The 16,501-nt window shown below is 43.5% G+C and overlaps 1 protein-coding gene across 2 annotated transcripts in view; it reads left to right on the plus strand.

The window, feature by feature from the left end:
- The window catches only part of RDX (radixin), an 88,584-nt gene that overhangs the window by 9,591 nt on the left and 62,492 nt on the right, over positions 1-16,501 (plus strand). For both annotated transcript variants that reach the window (XM_030200277.1, XM_030200278.1), the window contains exon 2: positions 8,473-8,551. In XM_030200277.1, the coding sequence (XP_030056137.1) occupies positions 8,540-8,551 (12 nt within the window). In that variant the 5' untranslated portion in view covers positions 8,473-8,539. The remainder of the gene's footprint in view (positions 1-8,472; positions 8,552-16,501) is intronic.

Here is a 16,501-nt window from a genome sequence, read left to right on the forward strand (position 1 = left end):
CAATGTGGCTTACAATACATCATGAATAGTGAGAATGCATGAGAAAGTATACATTTAGTAATAGCAGAGAATTTTTGGTAACATGATAATGATAGAACATGGAAGTTTTTTTAACAAGCAGACATATTAAGAGATATTTAGGAAATGTATAAGAATTATAAAGAAAATGTACATTTAGTAATAATAGAGGATCTTGGGTAACATGATAATGAAGAAACATGTTAGTAGTTTGGCAAGCAAATATTGTAGGGGCAATTCTGGATGTGTGTACAGAAATTCATATTTGTTGATCTTTGTTGTATGCCTTGTTGACGAGATGGGTCTTCAGTAGACTTCGGAAGTTGGTTTGTTCATAGGCCGTTTTTAGGTTTTGTGGCAGCGTATTCCAGAATTGTGTGCTCAGGTAGGAAAAGGTTGATGCATGTGTTAGTTTGTATTTAAGACCTTTACAACCTGGGAAGTGAAGATTAAGGAATGTACGGGATGATTTTTGGGCATTTCTGGGTGGTAAGTCTATCAGGTCTGACATGTAGGCTGGTGTGTCTCTGTGAATAATTTTGTGAACTAAGGTGCAAGTTTTGAACGTGATACGTTCTTTGAGTGGGAGCCAGTGCAGTTTTTCTCGTATAGGTTTGGCGCTTTCGTATTTTGTTTTGCCGAATATGAGTCTAGCTGCAATGTTCTGAGCTGTCTGAAGTTTTTTGATTATTTGCTCTTTGCAGCCAGCGTAGAGTGCATTGCAGTAACCTAGATGACTGAGTACCATTGATTGTACCAGGTTGCGGAAGACGGTTCTTGGGAAGAAAGGTCTTACTCTGTTTCCACATTGAATGGAACATCTTCTTGGTTGTGTTTTTCGCGTGACTCTCAAGTGTTAGGTGTCGATCGATGGTAACTCCAAGAATTTTTAGGGTATCCGAAATTGGAAGATTCAGTTTTGGTGTGTCAGTGGTTATTAATTTATTTGTGTTGTATTGCGAGGTATCTTCACTACAGGGGTAGTGTATACATTTCGACCTACTAGTATATGGGCCACTTGAGGGTCAGGATTATTGTCAAGAAGTAAAAATTTGGTCTCATCAATGTTTGTGTAAATTCTTTTCGATTAAATGCCAACAAGTTTTTTTTATTACAAAACATTTTTTTTTTAAATTAACAAATCCAATCCCTTTCCCTCCCAATAACAGCAAATTAAATGGTAAGTGCCACCAAACAGTCTGCAATATTACAAACAAAATTATAAGTTTATCAGCCTACTCCATGCAGGGTGTGAGGCAAGGTGAGCCATAAAGGTTTCCATCGGTCTTAGAATGCTAGTCCTTTTGCGGTGTTAAGATCTTCAATTTGAAGACATTTCAAAAGTAATTGGTCAGTCAGATAACTGCACCATTACTGTAATGTTGGAGGAGCAGGTTGTAGTCAAAAATACAAGATAGTTTTAATACCAAACAAGATTGAGAGAGAATAAAAACTTTTCATGCCTCGCTGCATTGGGTCTCCAAAAACATAACGGCCGAACAGAATAAGAGGATCCACAGTGACTGTACAATTCCATAAAGTGAGTAAATAATCATGTAAGGCCTTCCAGAGACAGGGGTCTCATCAGTATTTAACTTCAGATGATATTGTAACATCCAAGAACTGCTTATCCGACATTGCTGCCTGGATGTCCAACCGCCACCTGAAACTGAACATGTCCAAGACCGAGCTTATCGTCTTTCCACCAAAACCCACTTCTCCTCTTCCTCCACTTTCTATCTCAGTTGATAACACCCTCATCCTCCCCGTCTCATCTGCCCGCAACCTCGGAGTCATCTTTGACTCCTCTCTTTCCTTCTCTGCGCATATCCAGCAGATAGCCAAGACCTGTCGCTTCTTCCTCTTTAACATCAGCAAAATTCGCCCTTTCCTCTCTGAACACACCACCCGAACTCTCGTCCACGCTCTCATTACCTCTCGCCTGGACTACTGCAACTTACTCCTCACCGGCCTCCCACTTAGCCATCTATCCCCCCTTCAGTCTGTTCAGAACTCTGCTGCACGTCTCATATTCCGCCAGAACCGATATACTCATATCACCCCTCTCCTCAGGTCACTTCACTGGCTTCCGATCAGATACCGCATTCAATTCAAGCTTCTCCTTCTTACCTACAAATGCACTCAGTCTGCTGCCCCTCACTACCTCTCTACCCTCATCTCCCCTTACGTTCCCGCCCGTAACCTCCGTTCACAGGATAAATCCCTCCTCTCAGTACCCTTCTCCACCACCGCCAACTCCAGGCTCCGCTCATTCTGCCTCGCCTCACCCTATGCTTGGAACAACCTTCCTGAACCCTTACGCCAAGCCCCCTCCCTGCCCATCTTCAAGTCTTTGCTTAAAGCCCACCTCTTCAATGCTGCGTTCGGCACCTAACCCTTACCGTTCAGTGAATCCAGACTGCCCCAATTTGACTGCCCCGATCGGACCGACCGTTCACTTGTCTATTAGATTGTAAGCTCTTTGAGCAGGGACTGTCTCTCTTTGTTAAATTGTACAGCGCTGCGTAACCCTAGTAGCGCTCTAGAAATGTTAAGTAGTAGTAGTAGTAATGTTATGAACAGCTGATGAAATCAAAGTTATAGATGAATATATTGGAATCAAAACAGTGATATGGTCAGTGTAACAATATTTCCTTAGCGCCTGCAGCAGATGAATCCAGGAACTGGTGAGTTATGTTCATCTACCAGCAGATGGAGATAGGAATAAACAAGACTGAAGGCAGTGATAATAGACGGCCAGCTATCAGTTAGTATATCTCTATATCCAGCAGGTGGTGGATGGCTTCTCGCCAGCAACTGGATTCAAGGGCCTTGAGGGTGCTCCTAGGCTGGGTGGACAGTTGAGCGAGGGGGTGATTGGCTGAGGGTGCCAACTTTGGGCGCATATCTGGTGGTCAGGTCCCTGGTGCACCCCTCTTTACCCTCCTCCCAGGCTGAATTTGGGCTAGGCTGCTCAGATTCCCTTCCTCCCTCACAACTTTAAAAGAAAAAAAAAGGGGGGGATCTTTAGTGTGCACGCTTTCTGCCTGAGCTCTGCCTTGTTCAGAGAGCCAGAGTGTTTCCTGCTCAGCTCTCCTGGGAGGTCCTGCTGCATTGGAGGTCGGCAGCGTAAGTGCCTGCTCCTTTGTTCTTCTGTCCTTGGGCAGTCCAAATGGTGGCAGAGACAGTTAAACGCTGTTCACGATGTGGGAAATGGTGTTTGGCGGCCAGTTTGTGCAGCGCTGAGTCTGGCGGGGTAGATGGGTCACTTCCCTTCTCTGATAGTACGCTTTCTCACACTGAGTTGCATGGCGCGTGTGCCATTTTTTTCTAGCGCCGCTGAGGCAGTTCCTGCTACAGTTTCTATTTCCGCTGCTTCCCCTGTTGAGGGTGAGATGGGGGGGGGGGGTCCAGGATGCCTTCTGGGCCTGGATTTGGGATGGCTACAGCAATGACAGGCTCAGGAGAGTTTTTTTTTTCTCTTGTTTGTCCTCCTTATGCATCAGGCCTATGTTACTAAATGGGCCCTCCCTCAGGCGCTTGCGGCTCTGGCCCTAGGGGCCCCAGTGGGGATCAGTATCTGCCAGCTGCTTCTTCCAGGGATGACCCCAACCTCAAAAGGAGGCAGATAGTCTCGTCTGAAGAGGGGTCTTTGGTCCCCATGATGGCTGCCCCAGAAGACGTGGAGGAGAACGAGCTTCTCCATGAGGACATGGATTACCCCTTGGCAGTCCGGCTCTTTCACAAGGAGGAACTGTCGTCCCTTATCTCTCAAGCCTTGGAGGCTTTGAATATTGTGGACCCGGAGGTTGCTGGGTCAGCGGTGATTAATCGTAAGATGGCTAGTACCCGGCGGCTGTTGAGGGTTTCCTGGTTCATGAGGCTATCCAGGAACTCATTTCTGCATAGTGGGTGGATCTGGATGGTGTCTTGAAGTAGTCAAGGCCATAGTGCAGCTTTATCTGGTGAGCGCTGATCGAGTGGAGCAGTTTTCTCTCCCCAAGGTTTACGCCTTGGTAACACGGGTCACCGAGAAGACTACTTTACCGGTAGAGGGTGTAGTGTTGAAAGACATGCAGGACTGGCATCTGGAGGTTTCCTTGAAGTGCTCATTTCAGGTTGCTGCTCAGGCCTCTATTTGTATTTCTTATGTGGCTAGAGCTTTTCTTAGCTGGCTTCATTCGGTACTGGAGAATGACCAAGAGAAAGATCTGTCTGGGGCTCCTGGGTTCTTTCAGATGGACATGGGCCTCGCCTATTTGACAGATACCTTATATGATTTGGTCCAAGCTTCAGCCAAACTGATGGTGTTGGTGGTTGCCTCTTGTGACTCTGTCATTGGTCGGCGGACATGGCTTCCAAGCAGTGCTTGATCAAATTGCCTTTTCAGGGTAAATTGCCATTTGGGGAGGACCTGGAGAAGATTGTGAAGGGCCCCTTAGTTACTAATGGTGGTTAGAGCACCGGTCTTGCAATCCAAAGGTGGCCGGTTCAAATCCCGCTGCTGCTGCTTGTGATCTTGGGCAAGTCACTTAACCCTCCATTGTAAGTCACTTAACTCCCCATTGCCTGAGGTAAAACTTAGATTGTGAATCCTCCTGGGACAGAGAAATATCCAGAGTACCTGAATATAACTTGTCAGCATTTGTTGTCTAGGTATGGTCCCGGGTCCAGTCCGTAGAGGCAGTGGGTTTTCAATAATGCACAATCCACACGGGTTTGGATAGAAAGTATATTGTATTTGCTTATATAGGCTCACAGCACTTAGTACAGGTAAATATTGCAATGCCGTATCTGGGTGTGTGTTTAGATGAGAATCAATGAGAGAAAAGTAAGAATGGGGGGGGGGGGGTGCAGAGAAAGAAAGAAGAGCTTAAGAAAGCAGAGCCATGTGCTCTGAGACAGAAAGCTTTGGAGTAGGGCTGAAGGAGAAAGGGGGGGGGGGGCAGTACCAGGGGCTCTGGTAGCTGAAGATGTGTGTGTGTGTGTGTGTGTGTGTGTGTGTGTACAGAAAGAAAGAAAAGAGCTGAGCAGAGCCATGTGCTTCTTTATATACCTTAGGAACAGAAAGGGACCAAATAACTTTCCTTCACAGCCAAACTCCAGTTTAATTTCCTGATGTAAGGAAGGTGAGCATTTTCACAGGTTCTACTCTTTGAAGTCTCTAGTTTTGGAGCCTCTCTGTCTGGCTTTTTGTTCTCAGAGAGCCCTGCTCCCAGATGCCCAGAGAGGACAAAGGTATGTTAATAAGGGGCAATCAAGAAAACACAGGGCTAGCAGGTAGCTGGGCAATATTTGGTCCATTTGCCATCCTCAGTGCTTCCTGCGGGAGGGGGGGGCGTTATCAGAAGCTGGTTTCATCAATCCTGACACAGGATACCTCACGCCATTTCCTCAACTTGGCCACTATCAAGTCTGTTTCCCTTTAAGAGCAGGTTCAAGGCTGGTATTCTGTTTTATAGTCCCAAAGAAAGGAGGAACCTTCAGTCCATTCTGTATTTGAAGAGAGCCAACTCTGCTGTTCAGTTCCCCATTTTTGGATGGAAACCATGTATTCCATGACATCTTCAGTCAAACAGGGAAAATTACTGATCCCTCTTGACTTATCTATTCTATATGCTCTAGAATGCCATAAAGGAACCCCCACGCCACCCTATCAATGGCCTTTTTGGCATCAAAACTGATTTAAAAGTGAGGGGGGTCTCTCCAGAGCCGTAAGAATTCTCATATTAGAGATCATACAGCCACAAGTGAAACTGACCTGGGGTTCTGCCACTACAGAAGAGAGCACCAGGGCCAACCGGTTGGCCAAGATCTTAGCCAAAAGTTTAGCCTCATAATTTGAGTGAGATGTGGCGGTAGGATTCTGGTCTGTCCAGAGACTTTCCTGGTTTCAATAATACTATAATTTGCACCAAATTAAGGTGACTGGGCAAAGAACCCTGGGAAATGACAGCATTGAAAACTGAGATCAGGACTGGTCCAATTTTTGATTTTAATAATTTATAAAACTCGCTCCGCAGCCCATTGGGCCCTGAAGCCTTACCCAGTTGTCTCTGTTGTATGGCCCATTCTACTTTCTCCACTCAGATTGGCATATTCAGCATAACTGCATCCATCTCCTAAATCTGAGGTAAATCTATGCTAGATAAATTTCACCATCCAGTGCAGAGTCTGCAGGAGAACAGTAAAGCTTAGCGAAGTAGTCCTTCAAAATGCCATTAATGAGTTGGTCAGTATGCACAAGCACCCTCCTGAAGTCCCTTAAAGTGTCTATTTTACTAGGTCCTTTACTATGACTAGTCGGGCCAAAAGACTACTGTTTTAATTGGCGAACCTGTAAAGACATATTTTATAGTAATTCATTGGTTTCCTGGCCTTCTCATGAAGAAGCTCATTAAGCGCCTGTTGAGCCCTCCAGCAACTGAGTCCTTAACACCTAGAGTCTGACGAATCCCACACTGTTGTTGGAGACTAGTCACCTGGTGCTCTAGACAAAACATCTCATGATGTCCTTTTTTTTTTTTTCTGAAAGCTTGAATAACAGATTCTCTCCTCGCAAGAGTGCCTTTGCAGTCTGCCAATACAGTACAGGGCCATCCACTTTTTCTCTACTGGTCTCCACAAATGATTACCATCTAGAGAGCAGAAATGGGTAAAATTTGTCCCCCCCCCCCCCCCCCCCCGAAAATTTTTTTTTGTTATTCCAGTGGTGGGTGAGTAAAGGAGGAACTGAATCTCAAGTACATCCAGACAGCGACAACAAGACCGAAGTCAAGGGGACTATGTATTAAGAATCTGGAGGTGGGACTTCTCCACTATGTACCTGTAGGCTTCCTCTATAAACGTCTGTGTGCCTGAGCTCCTCAAAGTCTGCTATTCTAGCCTCCAGAGATCAGACCTGTTAAGTGCTAAGAATTCTTTGCATGAGTACACACATATGACTTCTCACCAACTGGGAGATAATCAAATGTGTGACACTTGGTGCAAAAGACTGGATAGCCCCCATGTGAGCTGCCAAGGATGGTCAGATTGTTCAGCATATAAATTTATAAATATTTGATCTGGTTCTACTATTATATTTTTGGCATTAACACTGTGACAGCGTCTGGCTGCACTTAAAATCAATTTTTTTCCTTTGCCTCCATCTGCTGCTTTGGACTACTTTTTACTAGTTCAGCAGGATTTGAGAGAGGAAATTATCAGGTATATGAAAACTCGCCTTCAAACTAGGAGTCTATTACTGATCTATACAACATACCTACACTTTCATCTGGCATATTTAAGGAGATAGGGGCCCTGTACGTAATATATGCATTTGTCCACTTCAAATTTCATCTGCTGTTTGGATTCACGGTCTTCGGTCTCCTGGGTCCTTCCTTCAGTTTTTCACGGGTCGCGTGTGTTTTGACAGCTTTGAGTGGTTTTGTCATCTGCAAATTTAATAACTTTACTCATCGTACCAATTAGAATTGAGCAAAATTACCTGATATTTCAGAAAAAGGTAAAAACCTTTTTGTTGGGCAAATTGTAATCTTTTACAGTTATGATAGGTGTTGTAGTAGATTAATTTTATAATGTTCTATTACATGAGGTTTTATAAATTTCTGTTTTTCTGTAAATTTTGCTTCATTTTTTATATTGTGCACCGCATTGAACCCTATTTGATGGAAATTAGCGGTTTGTAAGAGCCACATTAAGCTACATTGTTCAGGCAATAGCCACACTGGTATTTTTAGATATTTAGATTATTACTAAGGAAGGGAGCCATGCTGGATGTGATCTAGTTAGTGGATCATGTACATCCATCTACCGTACAAATGAATTTGATGCCCCCTTTCTTTGTCCAGTACAGGTATCTTACAAGTGGTTAGACTCTATGGCTGGCAGCTGGAATACATTTTTTCATGGTGTGGGCAGGGATTCCTGGGTAGACTGGATGGATTGGTTTGTTTGTTTTTCTACTGTCATCTGTTATGTTCCTATCTTAAAGATGCTTTTGGGAGAGTTTCATGTCCTTGCCATAGTCTATTTCCGGGGGTGGGGAGGTACTCTCCCCCCCCCCCTTGATAGAATCTAATTCTCTATAGCTATGAATCTTTCTTTCTTTCTTTCTTTCCCTTTTCTCTGTTCTGTGACCTTTGTATGAGGAACAAACTTTTCTTCCTCCTCCATATAATTAATCTAATTACTTATAATTACCAGAGGTACTGATGTTAGGTTTTGAAAGTTTGTTATAACTTTACAACTAATGTCTGATGCTGTGATGGTGGGTGAGTAATTAAAGACAATTCTCTAATTCCTGTAGATTTTTTCTATAATATTTGATAGAATTCGTAAGAGTTTTAGCGAATAGCAAACCAAATTGTGCAGCTTAGTACAAGCATGGTACTTTTAACTTGTATATAAATCTACTATGATGATAAACTGACTGTGATTTTTTTATTTCAACAGAAGGAGAGAGGGGATTTTGCAGTAGTGTAATATACCATCACAGAACTGAAAGGAGTTAAAAAGGAAAATGCCAAAACCGGTGAGTGGATGTTGACAATTTGCTGCTAAGAGCGATAAGCAATATTTGCAATATATGCACCTGTTAATATCAACCTAATAATGTTGCTTTGCTTTGTAATGCAGTTTATCATGTTCAAATGTTTATTTCCCTCTTCCAAGTACATTGTTTTCTTACTAATAGGGTGCGACAATGTGGCTGTACCAAAGGTCTGTTCTTGCCACAAATCTGGTGATCAAACATAGGCAGCAATCATATGGGAGCCTGACCGAGTACAACTTTGGTTAAGCTCTGTTGTACACACTTTTATTAGTGACCAGCTTCTAGCAGACCCAACTTCCAGCATGAACAATACAGTCTACCTGTCCTTGGCCCATCTTCAGACACTGCAGCCAAAGGCTAGGCAACTCTCCTAGAGGATGGCTTCTTCCTGCTGTAGGCCTCCCTGTCCTGTTTCTTCTCTACGGTTTTATCTCTGACTATCTAAGCAGACTAGCAATGCTTTTTTTAAAGTGACCCTGTGAGGGAGTGGAGTGAACTTAAAGGAAACTGGGTTTATTCTGAGCGCTCCATCACATAGGGGTCTTTAGCTACAGTTCAGTTGTACAAGGTAAACAGACGAGACACCCTAAGACCTATAATGTGGATGGTTAATGGTTGAGAGAACCAGTATCTTTTAATTAGTCCAATAAAATAGTGTTGTCTGCAATTTGTTAATTGACCCTTATGTCTAAGTACACTGGCCGTAGCTAGAAGGTTGTTAGACTGTATAGAGAGAGGTGTGACCAGCAGAAGAAAGCTGGTGTTGATGCCCCTGTATAAGTCGTTGGTGAGGCCCCACCTGAAGTATTGTGTTCAGTTTTGGAGGCCGTATCTTGTTAAGGATGTAAAAAGAATTGAAGCGGTGCAAAGAAAAGCTACGAGAATGGTATGGGATTTGCGCTACAAGACGTATGAGGAGAGACTTGCTGAACTAAACATGTATACTCTGGAGGAAAGGAGAAACGGGGTAATATGATACAGACGTTCAAATATTTGAAAGGTATTAATCCGCAAACGAACCTTTTCCGGAGATGGGAAGATGGTAGAATGAGAGGACATGAAATGAGATTGAAGTGGGGCAGACTCAAGAAAAAGGTCAGGAAGTATTTTTTCACAGAGAGAGTAGTGGATGCTTGGAATGCCCTCCCGTGGGAGGTGGTGGAAATGAAAACGGTAACGGAATTCAAACATGCGTGGGATAAGCATAAAGGAATCCTGTGCCGAAGGAATGGTTCCCAAGGAGCTTAGTCGAGATCGGGAGGCGGGGCTGGTGGTTGGGAGGCGGGGATAGTGCTGGGCAGACTTATACGGTCTGTGCCAGAGCTGGTGGTGGGAAGCGGGACTGGTATGGGAGGCGAGGATAGTGCTGGGCAGACTTATACGGTCTGTGCCAGAGCTGGTGGTGGGAAGCGGGACTGGTGGTTGGGAGGCGAGGATAGTGCTGGGCAGACTTATACAATCTGTGCCAGAGCCGGTGGTTGGGAGGCGGGGATAGTGCTGGGCAGACTTATACGGTCTGTGCCAGAGCTGGTGGTGGGAAGCGGGACTGGTATGGGAGGCGAGGATAGTGCTGGGCAGACTTATACGGTCTGTGCCAGAGCTGGTGGTGGGAAGCGGGACTGGTGGTTGGGAGGCGAGGATAGTGCTGGGCAGACTTATACAATCTGTGTCAGAGCCGGTGGTTGGGAGGCGGGGCTGGTGGTTGGGAGGCGGGGATAGTGCTGGGCAGACTTATACGGTCTGTGCCCTGAAAAGCACAGGTACAAATCAAAGTAGGGTATACACAAAAAGTAGCAAATATGAGTTATCTTGTTGGGCAGACTGGATGGACCGTGCAGGTCTTTTTCTGCCGTCATCTACTATGTTACTATGATACAGCAACCACAATTTTTTTTACTATACATAAAGAAGGAAATGCTTTTCTGGTTTTCCTCCATGCCAGGTTTTCCTCTTCATCATTATGGGAGGGAATCGCTTTCCTCTTCTCATCTGGGTTCTTCCATTTCAGCTGGTCGAATAATAAGATAGGTGTGGAGAGGGTTCGAAAGTGAAGGTTCTAGACTTAAAAAAAAATAACTTTATTCAGATGGGGGATTACCTCATGGAATTTCTGTCTGGGTGGGAACATCTGGAAGAAGTTGAGAAGCAGTGGGCAAAACTGAAAGGCTCTATTGTAAGGGCAACAAACCTTTTTGTAAGGAAAGTAAATGAAAATAAGAAGAAAAGGAGGCCACTTTGGTTCTCAAAAGTAGTAGAGGAAAAAGTAAGGGAAAAGAGGTTAGCCTTTTATAAACTACAAGAGATTGCAGAGAGGAAGACAGGCGATAATATCTAGAGAAGCTGGTAGAACAGTCAGTAAAGCAAAGATTCAAGTGGAAGAAAAAGCAGCCAGTACACTAAAATGAGGGGACAAGGTATTTTTGAGATATGTTAGTGATATAATGTGGGGTACAAATGCAATAAATAAATAAAATAGGAGAAAGTGCAAAAGTGGCATTGTGAGGCTCGAAGGTGAAACATAAGTACATAAGTAATGCCATACTGGGAAAAGACCAAGGGTCCATCGAGCCCAGCATCCTGTCCACGACAGCGGCCAATCCAGGCCAAGGGCACCTGGCAAGCTTCCCAAACGTACAAACATTCTATACATGTTATTCCTGGAATTGTGGATTTTTCCCAAGTCCATTTAGTAGCGGATTATGGACTTGTCCTTTAGGAAACGGTCCAACCCCTTTTTAAACTCTGCTAAGCTAACCACCTTCACCACTTTGAAGATAAGGTGATAAGTTGATGAAGATAAGGTGGAATTGCTTAACAAATATTTTTGTTCTGTGTTCACAGCTGAAGGGCCATGAGCAGGACCGCAGAAGACAAACACAAATAGGAATGGTGGGGTGGTAGTCCCTGAATGATTTTCAGAGGACTGTGTTTGTGAAAAGCTGGCTAAACTAAAAGTGGACAAAGCGATGGGGCCGGATGACATACATCCGAGGGTACTGAAGGATCATAGGGAAGTTCTAGTGGGTCTGCTGGCTGACTTTTTTTCAATGCTTCTCTAGAGTTAGGAGTAGTTCCGGAGGACTGGAGAAGAGCAGATGTGATCCCTCTCCACAAAAGCAGAAGTAAAGGTTGGGAACTACAGGCCAGCAAGTCTGACTTCTGTTAGTGGAAACGCTTTTAAAATGGAGAATAGTAAAGTTTTTGGAATCCAAGACCCAAGGCAACATGTCTTCACTAGAGGCAGGTCTTGTCAGACAAATCTGCTTAATTTCTGTGACTGGGTAACCCGAATTTTAGCAAAACCTTTGATGTGGTTTCACATAGGTGACTAATAAATAAACTGAGTGCCCTCGGTATGGGCCTTAAAGTGATTTGACTGGGTTAAGAACTGGTTGAGTGGAAGGTATCAGAGGGTAGTGCTATTCTGAGGAAAAGGATGTTACCAATGGTGTGCCACAAGGATCGGTTCTTGGGCCGGTTCTTTTTAACATTTTTGTAAGTGATATTGCTGAAGGGATGTCTGGTAGGGTTTGCCTCTTTGTGAATAATACCAAAATCTGCAATAGGGTAGACACCCCTGATAACGTGAATTACATGAGGAAGGACTTAGCAGCTTAGATTTAATACTAAAAAATGCAGGGCCATGCATTTGGGTTGCAAAAACCCAAGGAACAGTACTGTTTAGGTGGTGAAGAACTTTAATGTACGAAAGAGGAGGTGGACTTGGGTGTGATTGTATATGATGGTCTTAAGGTGACCAAACAGGTAGAAAAGGTAGTGGTGAAAACTAGAAGGATGCTTGGGTGCATAAGGAGAGGAATGATCAGTAGGAAAAAGTTGACGATGCCCCTGTATAAGACTCTGGTGAGACTTCATCATTTAGAATATTGTGTACAATTCTGGAGACCGCATTTTAAAAAGATATAAATAGGATGGAATCGCTCCAGAAGGTGGCTACTAATGGTCAGTGGACTTCATCATAAAGTGTATGGGGACAGACTTAAAGCTCTCAATGTGTATATTTTGGAAGAAAGGTGGGAAAAGGGAGATATGATAGAGACATTTAAATACCTGTATGGCTTAAATGTACAGGAGGCAAGTCTCTTTTCAATTGAAAGGAAGATCTGGAACAAGGGGACATAAAATGAAAGTTGAAAGGGATAAGAGTTAGGCCCAGAAGTAACCTGAGGAAATACTTCTTCACAGAAAAGGTGGTTAATTGTGGAACGGCCTCCTAGTGGAAGTGATAGAGATGAAAACAGTATCTGAGCTCAAGAGAGCTTGGGACAAGTACATAGGATCTCTAAGAAAGTCATAGGGTGAATAGATGGAATGAATGGGCAGACTGGATAGACCGTATGATCTTTGCCTACATTTTTCTATCTTTCTATGGTCTAGCTGGTCATGGTGTGACAAACAGAAAAAAGTGAATTGGAAATGATGCATCACAAAAATAACATAAGTTGTACTACACTGGACCAGACCAGAGATCTATTAAACTTGGCACTGTGTCTTTGACAGTGACCAAACAGGTCATAAGGAAGTACCCAGCAGATCCCAAAGAGTAGATTCCTTGCTGCTCAATTTCATGTCTACCTGGTTAATAATTCTTGGACTTTTCCCCTGGGAACTTGTTCAAGCCCCTTTTAAATCCATCTATGCAAGATGACTTGACTATGTTCTCTGGCTCCAAATTACACAGCTTGATTAAAACATCAATCCTATGTTGAATATTTCATTGAGCCCAGCATCCTGTCTCCAAGAGTTGCCAGTCTTGAATGATATCTCATTCTCATTGAGCCCAGCATTGTGTCAAGAGTTACCAGTCTGGGTCCCAGTTGTTTTTTTTTTTTTTTTTTCTTTTTCCAAGTTTTTGAGGAAAAGCTGAAAATTCTTCTGTTGTAATCTAATCATCTTTTGTTGTTGGGACCTTGTATGTATGTATGACTCAGAAAATCTCTTGCATATTTTATCCAAGCAGTCCCTGGAGGATTTGTATTAGAGGATTCAGTAGATTCTCTTTATCTTTGGGAGGAACTGTGTAGTGGTCTGTTATCTGACTCTGCCATTAAAGTAAAAGTAATGTATCTCCATTTGAGGATATTTATTTACCTTTCAGGTTGGTCTATTGGATCAAGATAGAGGTCTGAAGGGCATTGGTAGTGTCCAAAGCTCCCAGTGAAGTTTTGGGAGCCTATTCTTTGGTATTGCTTGTTGGTAGACCCTTAAGGTAATTTTATCAGAGTTAGGCCCAGATTGTTTTGGACAAGTGGCCCCTTGCGGTCATCTGTGAGGTATATGACCTAGATTTGGCTTGGCCACTGAAGATGCTTTTGTGAAGTCCCCCTGCTTGTCCCTCCAAAATGTAGCAGCAACCTTGTTGGGGGGGAGGAGGGAAAAAGATGCTGGACCTGGTTGAGGAGGGGAAGAGGTCTCTTAACATAGGCGTCACCTGCAAGATCTTGTATGTGTCCCCAGTTCTGTTCCAGGTTCAAATCACATGGCAGAATATCGTCAAGACGTCTTTCTCCTTCATTGGGGAAAGGGACTTCTTTATGCGTATCCTCCAATACCTCTCATAGAGAAGACTTTACTGAAACTCAGTTAGGACCAGGGAACCATGATTCTAATCGCTGTTACTGGCTGAGGCAGATCTGATTTCCTCCTTTTCTGGAGTTGTCCACTTAAGATCCGTGGAGATTGTAATGTTTTGCAACCCTCATCATGCAGAATGAGGGATCTCTTCTACATCCCAACTTCCAATCCCTGGCCCTCACGGCATGGATGTTGAGAACATAGAATTTGGATCCTTAGAGGGCATCTTGAGGAAAGACTGTACTAAGAGGTGTTACTCATTTAAGTGGAGGAGGTTTGATATCTGGTGTGAGGGCAAGGTCGTAGATCCCTCAACTGTCCTACACAAACTGCTTGAATACCTTCTACACCTATCTGAGTCTGGTTTAAAAAACAAATCTGTAAGGGTTCATCTTGGTGCAATTAGTGCTTATCACTGTGTAGAAGGTAATCCCATCTCTGTACAGCTACAGCCTTTGTTCGCTACTAACAAAGCCCCCTGTCAAACCTCCAACTTTGTCATGGGATCTTAACATTGTCCTCACCCAGCTGATGAAATCTCCTTTTGAGCCCCTAAATTCCCATCATCTGAAGTATTTGACCTGGAAATTTGTTTTTTATGATGGTCACTTCAGCTTGCAGAGTCAGTGAACTTCAGGCCCTATTAGCTGATCCACTGTTTCACCACAATAGAGTAGTTCTTCACACACACCCTAAGTTCCTTCCTAAGGTAGTGTTGGAGTTTCATCTTAATCAGACAATTCTACCAATATTTTTCCCAAAACCACATGTCCATCATGGTGAAATTATACTGCATACTTTAAATTGTAAGTAAGCCTTAGCCTTCTATCTGGAGTGGAATAAAGCCGATAGACAGTCCACCCAGTTTTTGTTTTCTTTTGACCTAAACAGGATGGGGATAGCCATCTGCAAATGCACAATTTCCAGTTGGCTTCCAGATTGCATCTCCTTTTACATATGCCCAGGCTGGGCTGACTCTCGAGGGTTATGTCAAGGCTTATAATGTCAGAACCATGGCTACATCAGTAGCCCACTTGAGATCAACTTCCATAGAGGAAATTAGCAAAGCTGCAACGTGGTCATCCTTCCACACATTAACATCTCATTATTGCCTTGAGCAGGATACCTGACATGACAACCGGTTCGGGCAATCAGTCCTGTAGAATTTGTTCATTGTCTGGAATCCAACTCCATGCTCCCCAGGCCTAGGTTTAGGTTTGTTCTGGTCCAGGCTGCACTGCCACACCTAGTATGTCTATGGTTTCAGGTTGATTATATTACAGGCTTTGATTTTTTTTGAGTCCCTTTTGCCCTAGTATTGTTTTCGGTGAGCCTGATAGCTAGGGATTCCCATCTGTGAGAAAACAGCCTGCTTGACCTTAGAGAAAACAAAGTTACTCACCTGTGGCAGGTGTTCTCTGACAACAGCGGGCCAAGTATTCTCACATACCTTCTCACCTCTCCTTGGAGTTATATTTTTTTAGCTTTATAAAATGACTGAGGAACATGGGTGGGAAGGCACTAGCACATGCGTGGTGAGACACTGCTAGAAACTTCTAAGTATTATTACTAGTCGGCATCTGCGCCATCAGATGACATCACCCATCTGTGAGAATATTTGGCCTGCTGTCCTTGGAGAACACTTGCCACAAGTGAGTTAACTTTGCTTTCTGGGTGTTCAGTCAGCATGATCAAATCAGGATATTGTCTGTTTTCCCTATTAATTCAAAGAAGAGTACGTATCTGGGCTCAACCATTAGTTGCATGCGCAGCTTCTACAGAATAATACTGCTTCAAGCCAGTAGAACCAGCCCTATCCTAAGAGAGAAACTAAGGGCTTTGTAATAGGTGCTTTTCATCCTGAAGAAGTTGGGAAAGGACCATATGTCATCTTGGACCTCGGGAATGTTAAGAAAAGTTCACAATGGACAGCCTAGCCTTCATACTGAATGAATGTGAGTAGCTTTTGATACCTAGTGAATGCATAATGAATGTAAGTATCAAAGATACTTATATTCATGTATCAAGTCATCACAGTTTCTAAATAGTCCCTTTCAGCCTTAGAGCAAATAAAGCTAGCCATTAGCTTTCCTGTGAGGTTAATCAATATCTCTTAGGTTTAGTTATCTCCCCCCCCCCCCCACCCCTTGGCACATCTCCAAATTTCTAGTCAGTTATCCCAATTAAGAGGGAGACAAAATTGTCTCTCTGGGGTATTTTCACTAGCAAATAAGTAACTTAACAGATTTGCATTTCATTGAGAATCAAACACAAAATAGTAGAAAAATTGTCAAATAAGGGCCTTTATATTAGTTTAGGTATACTTGCTGCCTT

This window comes from Microcaecilia unicolor, chromosome 4 (genome assembly GCF_901765095.1).
Source record: "Microcaecilia unicolor chromosome 4, aMicUni1.1, whole genome shotgun sequence".
Classification (NCBI taxonomy): domain Eukaryota; kingdom Metazoa; phylum Chordata; class Amphibia; order Gymnophiona; family Siphonopidae; genus Microcaecilia; species Microcaecilia unicolor.